General features: G+C 42.0%; 1 protein-coding gene across 3 annotated transcripts; it reads right to left on the bottom strand.

Annotated features, from left to right (window-relative positions):
• Positions 1–324: 324 nt before the first annotated feature.
• Positions 325–9379, bottom strand: LOC125323575 (glutathione S-transferase 3). Of its 3 annotated transcripts, none has more exons than XM_048298683.1 (8): positions 9272–9379; positions 7395–7498; positions 6822–6928; positions 4926–4977; positions 4055–4187; positions 2778–2919; positions 1642–1773; positions 325–1094 (listed from the first exon to the last, which is right to left on the bottom strand). In XM_048298683.1, the coding sequence occupies exons 3-8, from the start codon at positions 6906–6908 to the stop codon at positions 951–953; spliced, it is 690 nt and encodes a 229-aa protein (XP_048154640.1). In that variant the 5' UTR covers positions 6909–6928; positions 7395–7498; positions 9272–9379; the 3' UTR covers positions 325–950. The 3 variants fall into 3 exon arrangements, with proteins under 3 accessions (XP_048154640.1, XP_048154639.1, XP_048154641.1); XM_048298682.1 differs by lacking the exon at positions 9272–9379 and adding an exon at positions 7781–8092; XM_048298684.1 differs by lacking the exons at positions 325–1094; positions 9272–9379 and adding exons at positions 1123–1468; positions 7781–8138.
• Positions 9380–10691: the final 1312 nt, after the last annotated feature.

The following is a 10691-nucleotide window of genomic DNA, read 5'->3' on the forward strand; positions in this document are numbered from 1 at the left end:
GTGCCTTGTTGAAGTGATTAAAACTTTAAATTCCATTATCTAGTTGTCTGTGGAAACCATAGAGTTAAAAAAAAAGAGAAGAAGAAACAACATTTTGAGTTTGGTTGGTACTAGACAGGAGCTGTATCAGGTTTGTGTGATGGTTTGTTACCTCTCACATCTCCATTCTCTTGTTTATAAACACAAACAAAATATGCCTTCCCATGAGGCGTATGGGTTAACAAGGACCCTCCTCATATCAAATACAAAGAATTCAAGCTACAAGAAAAGTAAAAATTATGTTTGCAAGCCCCAACCTTCATTCACGAGACCAACAGGACAATGTGACTACATAAAAAGTTTATTTGTTTAGTACAGGTCCTCTAGATGCAGCAGTTAAACAAAAATGTCATTTGGCAGTCAGTTTATTTCCTATTTCATTAATAAAAGTGCAGCATAGTTATAAAGGCACAGTGTTGACATTTCAGACAAGTCACTAATGTCCAGTAAAACTGGCAGGAGAAAGACCTCACTCCTACCATCTTTAAAAACCACTTGTTTCATTTGCCAACAGTGATATTAAAGAACAGTAAAGACCTACATTGGGAGCAATCATCATATAAAAATCCGATCTAGATCTAGAAAAAAGTCGTCAGAAATAGCATGACATGCTGAAGCTATCAGTCAGCAACTCCCATTTCTCTTTTTTGCTATTCCACGAAGTCTCTAGGAAGACAGTGTACTTGCTGCTATTTCACTTGCTTAAAATTACCCGGAAAAATCTCGAGATGAATGAAAGAGAAAATAGGCTAGTACTGAAGTGTTGTAAAAGATACCTGCCTACTATATTTTGTGTGAGGGCACGACCTCCTGCCCATTGAAACACCTCCCAAACACCCCTTCACCTTCCTTCGCAGCATAACTGGCCACGTGCAATCTGGCAGTTCTCTTACAGCCTGTGGCCAAGCAAACTAATTTGCTTTTAGATCATAATACATGCGGAGAACTCTCCGGACAGTCTCCACATATTTATCATCAGGAACAGGTTTCCTCTGGCTTCCTGGCTCAAGAAATTTCTTGATTGTGGGGATGCTGCTTATCCTTGCTTTAAATGCCTAAAAGGTAAACAGTAAGTACATGGTATTTAAAGAACAGAAATAACACAACAAAACCCCCTATTTTGCTGATTTATGTAACATCCTTTAACAAGCTGTATGTGGAGATGAGACAGGAAATACGGTTTTAACCGTGGATGAATTTTACTCCCACTCACTTCAACCCTTTTATATTCCACAGTAACAAATCAGCCCTCTGTCTTGTATTGATATGGGATGAAGTGTTAACAGTTATCTGTGGTTTCTGATATGTATGTTACTCAGATCAGTTCTTGTGATCCAAAACTATCTTCCACTTAACAGTACCACAGAACTGGTGAAGAGAGGCAAAAAAAGGGAGGGTGCGTTTCTTCAGATGTGTACAGGGGTTACTCCTGAAAATAACAGTTTCTTTAGATGAAACATCTTACAACCTCTTCCTAAAGCAAGAAGAACAAGACTGGAATGAAAAAGTAACAAATGTTTTGTGGAATTATTTACACATAACAGACTGAAATATCACTTATCACATTTACAGCCATATGAGCATCTTGTTAGTGCAAGGTACCTGTAACTGAGGAAAGCCTGAGAGCACATCTGACTTTTTCTCTTCTACCATTAAAATGGCTTCAAGAAGATGAACATCAGCCCAGCTAAAATTGTTGCCAACAAGGAAGTCCTGCCCATGGTCTTTCAAAACCTAGAAATGTCATAAATGAAAACACTCAGGTGTGGATAGCCAGCTGAGGTTCATGTTTTCAAAATGCACAGGCACACCTTCTTTGACAATACTACTGTCTCCTTTTCACCCTTCTCTCCCACGCAGCTAACAGGGGGAACAGGGGATGTGCCAGCAGTCACTGATGATTTTACAGCAGAAATCTAGAATCCCAGGGTTTCTCTTACTGGTCCTTTCTTCCTATAGCCCTAGGTAACCCTGTGTACTGGAGTACAGGGTTAGATACCTTCTTGGTATTCACACCTTTCAAGTCTAATTTATATGGAATTTTTCTACACATTGTTACACCTTCAATGGGAAAATAGGAGAGTATGAAAGAGAGGTGATCAGCCTAAAGCACTGGGGCTAAAACAAGTGGAACAACAAGTAGAATATAGGGTAGAATGCACCCTGGCAACCATGTATGGGAGACCTGGCAAAGTGGAAAACTGTCTTTTCTTTAGTCTTTAAAATTGAGAAGGATCTATTCCTGCTAGATCATCCTGTCCATGCATCTTAATTTACATTGTGAGTACCTCTTGGGTCCTGTCTCTCAAACTATAATCAGAAAAACACCAAGATTCCAGTATGGCTAGAAGTCAGCAGTGATAGCTGTGTATTACTGTGTTTAAAAAAAACCCAACAAGATGTATTTGAAATGTTAAACAAAGAAGATAATTAGCACTGCTTTTGCAATGCAAATTACTGTGGTGGGTTGATCCTGGCTGGGCACCAGGTGCCCATCAAAGCTGCTCTATCACTCCCTTCCTCACCTGGGCATGGGGAAGAAAATTCAATGAAAGGCTCTTGGGTTGACCTGCCCCAACTTTTCTGATACTGCTCTGACCCATCTCCAGCCAATAGACAGTATGGATGTCCTGGTGTAAAGTACTGCACTGACACTTTAGCTTCTGGTTGTGGTGAAATACCAGTGTTCCCACTGTTATCCCTACAGAATCAGGGAAGAGAATGATCCTCCTACATACCTTTTCATATACTGGGAAATACCTGCTTGTTGCCTTTTGAACTATAAAAGCACGTTGCTTCTCTTTATCCTCCGCAGATAAGAAAGGGAACATCAAAATGAAGCCCATAAGGTCATCTGTTCCTCCAACATACATATCAATCCTTAAAACCAAAGCAAACAAAAACATTAAATAGAAGGCACCTTCACAAGCAGAATTACCTTATATTTGTTTTAGGATAGTAAAAATTGTATTTCCCATCCCCCTGTGGTGGTGCATTCCCCCTCCCTCCTTTCCAGGCTGCAGTGTGATCTGAAAAATGTTTTTTTAAGTGATCTCAAACACACTCATTCATGACACCCCCTCATACAAATTATTTCTGCAATTAAAAAAACATGTCACAGTCTGAGTTTACTGGTATTTGTAGTGGTTTTGGCTCTTTACTTGCATCACTGTGCAGGTTTAAACAGGATTGCACAGAGGTTAAGAGCGTAACTTTGGTGCTACAGATCACAATCACCAGAGAAACACACAGCACCACAAGGACTCACTCCCAACTGACTGAATTGTCTGGATGTATCCCACCTTCAGAATTTAATCCAAAATCCAAGTAGTGCCAAATAGATAAATAATGGGGTTGGAAGTCTGAAGCATACCAGGCTCTTCATCCAGCTAAATTATCAGTACAGCAGTTCTTCAGATTGTCCCTTTTCCAGAACTATGAGTGCAGGTTTCATACTGTAGATGGACATTTAAAATGCTACATACTGAGACAGCCCAATCATACTTTTTTTTTCACAGACACAACATCAAGATGTAATTTCATGTGGATGTAATTTCAGATTAAACCAATAGTTTTTCAACAGCTTTTAGCTGTTTTTTCCCCAGCTCCCAAAGATCTAAACCATGCACGTTTTACAGTGCAGTGGGACATCATGCAACCACAGATAATGTCAATGATAGCTCTTATTTTGCAGCCAGAAGTTAGAAATGAACCATTTCTTTCCAGAGTTTTCTGGTTACAAAAGTAGTTCAGCATCTACATGCCAGTCACCTCTCAAATACCTGTATTAAGCTTTCACTAAGGCACAATAAACCCCTGACTCAAATATTTTTATGTGAAAAGTAACTGAGTTAGAACAAATCAGTTGGCTTACATCTAACTGTGGCCTCTCACGCTGACTGCAAGTTGCATATCACTGAGGCCCACAGATGATTCTGTGTGTGTGTGACTATGCAATTACTTTTTGATGCATCTGAACTACTATACTAAATTCAAGAGTAATACTGTTACATACAAGGCTCTCTCCTTCAGGTCCTTCCCATAGAGGTTGTACTTTGCTGCAATGTAGCTGAGGATGGCTCTGGTCTGCACCATCCTCATCCCATCAATCTCCACCATGGGCACCTGCTGAAACAGCAGGGATCCACCTAAAAGGAAAGACACACATTATTTGACTGATCTAGTAAGTCCACGTCAGATTTCTTGCTGTCTTCAGAGGATCATTGCTTTTCTGGTGAGCTTGCTGTGGGCAGTTATTGTATTAAACTGGAGTTCTTCCATGCAAAGAATAAATTACAGTGATGCAGACAAATTCAATTGAAAAACACAGTTATTGTGGGTTACCATCCTTCCTTTAAAAAATTTCACTGTAGTTGCAGTCAAGACTGTGTACAGCAGCTTTTAAAATGAAATTGAAGTGCAGTGGAGACAAGCACACTAAACATCTCAACTGAGTAAAAAGTGTCTAGTTCTAAACAATGTAAAAAAGTTCTGTTCCATTATTCAAACAGTATTTGAAGCAAATGTTAGATTCACAGATTTCTCTCTTATGATCAATCTTTAAGCTTTATCAGGACATAAAATGAAAATTTCGGATACATATTTTCTAGTTACTGAAGCCCATGGTTAAGTTTGTGGGACAAGGTGGGATGCGTAGACAGATGGAGAGTAGAAGAATCCAGAGGCCTGGCAAACTTTCCAGGTTGGAAAGATACTCAGTTTGCAATTTCATCTGTCCACATATGGAAAAAATCAGCCTCTGCAGCTGCTCACGGCTCTCAGCTGTACCCTTCTGTGTGGAAAGGAAGTCACATACAGTCTTCAAAGACTTCACACATCTTCTCTATGTCTGGTTACACTTTTCTTGAGGTTTCACATGGACTCACCTTGCAGGAGCTTCTCATACTGCTCTCGAGTTTCCAAAAACTCTTCTTCAAACTGTCAAAGGGAGAGTGAGGAAGAAGAGGAAATAAGAATCTTTTCACATTTCTAGAAGAGATAAACTTTTTCAGCGCCATAAAAGGAAAAGAATATACATCATGGTTCCTTCCATTCCAGATACGGCTCTAAGGGAGAACACACCCAGAGCAGAAGTGCTGGCAAAATCTCCTGGATTGTCACACTTGATAAATGCTGCTAAGGGCAACCCTAGCAAAAGAACAGGCAATAAGAACTGGAGTGAGGATGGTTTGTTTGATATTGAACAGTCAACTTAATGTGAGACAATCAACAATACAGTCCAGGCTGTCCTTAAAATGCTTTCTGGAATGTGGAAAAAAGCTCTGCTGTGGGATATTTTGATTTGGGAGCTAGACAGGAACAAATTCTTTGGCAGTTAAAACAAAGCTTTTACAAAATAATGTACAAGTAGCAAGCCTGCAGGAAGTTTAGTACAGATGCATGTTTCAGACACCTGAAGATGAATTATTCACAAGATGAGAAACAAAAAGATACAGAATTGCTGGCGATCAGATGGATGTAGTTATATTGAATACCGTTGAGGATGGCTGGTCCAGTCAGTGTTACTTACACAGAAACTGAGTTCAAGATTAAGACACCAAAGTTAGACATCTACATGTATGTATTTGCATGTGCCATACATGTCTATGGTCAGTGCAGAACATGGAGACTAGAAAATGATTGATGTTACCAATCCCTAAGAGCCTTGCTCAGTCAGCCTCTCTCATGACATCTGTGCCACTCATGTCAGTAATTAAGACTTGCTATACTAGGGAAACCCCAGATGATCAGGCATATTAATATACTGCCAATGTTCAACCATAGCAAGTGTGATCACAGTCTTAAATTCAGAACCCAGGCTTCTGCTGATGAGAAGCTGAGAAAAGAATATTCCAAGGAAAAACATAGTAATTGGTACTCATCAACAGTGCTTTTTTTAACTTAAAAAAAAAAAAAAGATAAAGAAGAGAGAGGGACTTGAGACATAGGAACAAATGATGAAGGGAAGCAGATAGTTCTGTCTTCTGCAAGGCCTTCAAATAAAGACTGGTGGTCTTTTTAAAAAACTTGTATTCTTTGTCTCAGTACACAAATAACTGTATGTACTGTAACAGCTTATTGTACAAAAGAGGACACTCAGAGCAAGTCTTTGTCCTTTGTGTCCTCAAACTGTATTTACCAGTTTACCACCAAGATGGATAGCGAATGAATAAGTAAATTATATACCATCAGAAAAAAATACATTAAAGAGGTATCTTCCTTCTCTGTTTTACCCAAGTATTTTTCCTCCTGTGCAGAGATTTCTAATTTCCCTACACATGTGGGTCAATTTGCCCATTTCACCCTGCTAAGCTTCATCTAAATGATGCAAGACACAACGTATTTTGTGTTACAGCTTATTATGGAGGGTGCAGGCAGTGGAGTGAAAAATAAAACAAAAATCTCTGTGTGAGCGTTCAACTGAAAACAGAAAGACTAGAGAAAGTAAATTACTGTTTTACTTGGCACAGATAACACTTTTTATGCCAGGAACACATCTATCAGCACAGCAGCTCTGGGTCAGTAATCAAGGGCTTAATTAAGGATTAGACATTCTTGTGTTAAGCAAGAACCTGGTTTACAGTGTCACTGCTCAGAAGACACGTAACTTGAAGCCATGCTTTTGTGTGCCTGAAGTAAAAGTATTTAATTACACTAAACAGCCAATATTCATTTGCTATTGCATCTCAGGATGCCTTTTCTTTTTTGACTAATAACATGGGATCTGCCTCAAAGACAAGCTTACCAATGTGCAGCTACAAGTTAAAAACTCTAAAACAAACCTCGACCCCGGCTGCAGCCAACAACCAACGAATTGACTCCATCTTGCCTCTTCCATCAAAGTAGTAAAGTTTCGGTTTTCCAGACATGACTTCAAACTTCCTGTTACCTAAAATAGTTGTAAGAGATAGTAAGTTAATAATGATCCAAATATCTGATGGCAGCTAGAATAATGGTTCACCCACAGAACAAAAATTTAAGTTAATTTTTGACAAAATATTTCAGCAAAGTTTCAGTCTAAACTGATTTGATTTTATTGCTGCACAGTAAAGTCAAATGATTTCATAGACTTTTCATCCCCCTGAAATTCAGGAAAAGTAAGCATCAAGTTGCTAAGCAGGAGATAACAGAAAAAATAAAAAAAAACACTAAGAAAATCCTTAAAACTTTTAGAAAATTTATGTTTTAGAATTAAAGTTACACAGACACCACTAAAAGTCATGACCAAAGAGAAGAGGCAGTAGACCAGGTTTGCAAAACTGGCAGACCTTGTATCAAGGAATGCCAAAAGTATCTAAACAGTAGTTCTACACATGTTTAGGTGAAGAATGGGAATGTATTTTTAAGCCACTCACTTTTTTTTCTAGCTGTGGTGATGCAGCAGTCAGTAGAAACTTCAAAAGTATCGCAATATGTGATCCAGGATCAGCAGAAACTTCAGAAGAATGGCCTGTTTCTTCTGTAATAATCCAGATTAAAATACAGAGTTTCAGAGTGTTGCACTACTTACCCTTCTACAGGCCACGTTTCTTTCTATTAATAAACCCTGTTGCTATGCAAAACCTTATAGACTTTTCAGATGATCAAATGCTGCTTTGCAAGCAGCATTTTAGTTCTTTAATGACTTAATAAATGAGGCTATTAATTGTTATTTTTTGAATAGACTGTTGTTTAGGCCTCAGCAGGAACTGGATTCCACTGTAGAGCCATAAGCCAAGAGAGCAACCAAATTTAATCATACTGGCATTTCATATGCAGAATTCCGTAACAGCAAGTCCTTGCTGCAACTGAGAGCTGTTTTCCCTCTGTAAGGTGGTTTATTGTCACTTCAATCCACAGTTCAAGTAATTCTGAAAAAGAGGCTGTTGGCATGCGAACAATCATCTCCAGTTTCCAGTGTTCCAAGAGCTCCTTCATAAGCAGAGGCAAAAAAGACCTTGAGCACGCACAGACTGATCTGCTTGTTAGCCAACAGGCATGAAAAGAGCACACAAAATACGAGATTGCATCAGAACATGGGAATTCAAACAAGCCAGGCTATTCCACCCACGCATGCTCAGGGACCTCCGACTGCTCTTAGGTAAGTCACAGGGAACTAAAACACTGCCAAGTAGTATCTCTACCTGCGATAAATATAGCAATTGAATTAGAAACATACAAAAAGACTGAAGAAAAGTATCACGGTGAACTACACAAAAGAACAGAATGAAACAGGAGCTTCTTGTAATACAGCTGTGTTCACAGAAAAAAAGCCAAAGGTTACTTTTAACTTGCAGTTTAAACAACTAAACAAACAGAAGAGTCACTTTTCTTGAGTGCCACCTCCAGAGACCTGCTCTTAGCAAGCCAGTGGACAGGTCACAGAACATAAGCAAGTCACTGATGCCCAACACACCTCAATGCAGCAGAAGCAAAAGGAAGGTGGTGGGTGCTTGTCTTGTAAATACCGGGGGATCAACAAGGTTTGAAATGAACTGTAGTATCCTAGGTTCCTAAGACCGAGCCTGCCGTGCTATACTCGAAGAGAAGGTCCAACTTGTGAACTAAAATCTGATGGAAAGAGCACCCTGGTGATGGGTAAAGAGCTTCTCCCTTCTCCGCCCTTCATCAGAAGGAGGTAAAGCGGCAGTTTGCAGCCAGGAGCCGCAGATGCTGGTAGGTTGCTGTCCATTCCCCTCAGCCTGACACCTCAACAGCAAAAGGGACTTTGGGAAAGATTTGCTCCCTTGGTGTGATTTATGAAGGCCATCTGGGCTAACAGGGGCAATGACGGAACATGAATATCAGTGCAAGAAGCGATCACTCCCACGCTAGGAGAACACAGACCAGAAGAAAATCGGTGAAGAGGGCCAGGGGACCAGCTGTGCCTCGCACGTCCCGCAGATCCAGGACTCTAGGGCCCCATTTTCTCTGCCTGCATTCAGCAGCCCAACAGCGGTTCCACTCTGCCCCCGCAACACCGACCCGGGGGCACGTCCTGTGCTCAGCGTGTGACAGGCAGCAGCCCCCGGGGCCATCAGCTCCCACCCCTCCTGGGGACAAGCTTTTGGCAGACACGAGATGACGAACGGTCCGTGTTGTGACACGGGGAGCCCTTGGCCGGGAGCGGATCCACGGCTCAGGCCCGAGCCCGGCACAGACTCCTGGCTCCCCGCCTCACCTGAGCCAAGCCACGGGCACTAGTTAGCGGGGAAACAGGAAGAGGGAAATCCCAGGGCCCCACATTACTCACAGACACGGGGGGTTAAAGCGGTGATGCCGAGCGAACACACGGCGCGCCAGCGCACAGCACTCCCGCCCGCCCCGCCCGCAGCCGCCATCGCCGCCGGGCCCTCCCCGCCCAGGACACGGGGCGGTGAGAGCGGCACAGCCGCCAATAGGAAGCCGCATATTTGCATGTTTCGCAAAGCCTTCTGAGACGAAATCTCACCCCAAAGAATTTCGCTAGAACTTTTAAACTGGGTTAAGAACTGGTTTGTCTTGGAAGGTTTTGTTGCTGCAAAGTGATCATTCCGTGCGCTGTGCCATTGGATTTTTGGCGGCAGCCGCAAACCGTGAGGTAAAGGGACCCTGGCCTCTTGAGCTATAAATAGCTGCGTGTGCGAAGTCTCTGCCTGGATGTGAGGGCGATCTGGCTGCGACATCTGTCACCCCATTGATCGCCAGGGTTGATTCGGCTGATCTGGCTGGCTAGGCGGGTGTCCCCTTCCTCCCTCAACGCTCCATGTGCGTCCCTCCCGAAGCTGCGCGCTCGGTCGAAGAGGACGACCTCCCCGATAGAGACGGTACCGTTCATCGGTCAAGGGTATACGGTAGCTGCGCTCCCCTGCTAGAACCTCCAAACAAGCTCAAGGTCCATTTGTAGGAGAACGTAGGGTAGTCAAGCTTCCAAGACTGCAGACACATCCAAGTGAGGCGCTGCATGGGGCAGTTTGCCATTGTTTTGTGCCTCAAACGCACATCCCTCGCAGTGAGGGTGTGTGTATGCAAACCCGCTACTTTTTTTCACTTTATCGCTTCTCCAGCTTCAATTCCCCAATCACCTAGGAATCCGTGAGCTTCGCACGACACACACACGGCCCCCAGGTAAAATCAGAATCCTTGCACATGTAAATGTATTTTTCATCTAGTTCTTCACCTGTGCAAGTGGTTTTCAGCCCACTTAAACAGCTAACAAAAGGGCTGGGCTTTTAAGTTATAAATTGTCTTCAGCTTCTACTGCCTTGAAAGCCAGGGGAGAAGGCTAAAGAGGTGACACAGGACACTGAGAACAAAACTAGAACAGAACAGACTAGACTAGACTAGACTAGACTAGACTAGAATAGGATTATTTTCCCTTGGGAGGGACCCACAACATTCTAGTTCAGCTGCCTGTCCTCCTGAAGTGTTATGCATGTTATAATTCAGTCTTGCAGGTAGTTTCAGAGGAGCTGACATCCAAGGAAGGACTCAGTGATGAGCTTTACATGGAGCTCACAGTATATTGCAGAAATTACATGCTTAGACTCGAATCATGTGGTCAGTGAATGTGCAGTGCCCCTCCAAGAAGGCTTATTAAAAAACTGAACCCCAACTACAAAAAAACAACCAAACAAAAGGCAAACTAAAGTGTTTTCATTAAAAACTGAATAAAAGAGCAGGTTAGTCAGTAC

This window comes from Corvus hawaiiensis, chromosome 3 (assembly GCF_020740725.1).
Source record: "Corvus hawaiiensis isolate bCorHaw1 chromosome 3, bCorHaw1.pri.cur, whole genome shotgun sequence".
Taxonomy (NCBI): Eukaryota; Metazoa; Chordata; class Aves; order Passeriformes; family Corvidae; genus Corvus; species Corvus hawaiiensis.

Excerpts from the sequence above, each read along its gene's own strand:
- LOC125323575 (XM_048298683.1), bottom strand. The coding sequence starts at position 6,908 with ATGTCTGGAAAACCGAAACTTTACTACTTTGATGGAAGAGGCAAGATG. Across the intron at positions 4,188-4,925 it reads GTATGAGAAGCTCCTGCAAG|GTGGATCCCTGCTGTTTCAG; the intron begins GTGAGTCCATGT and ends CTTTCCTTTTAG. Across the intron at positions 1,774-2,777 it reads ATTTCCCAGTATATGAAAAG|GTTTTGAAAGACCATGGGCA; the intron begins GTATGTAGGAGG and ends TGACATTTCTAG.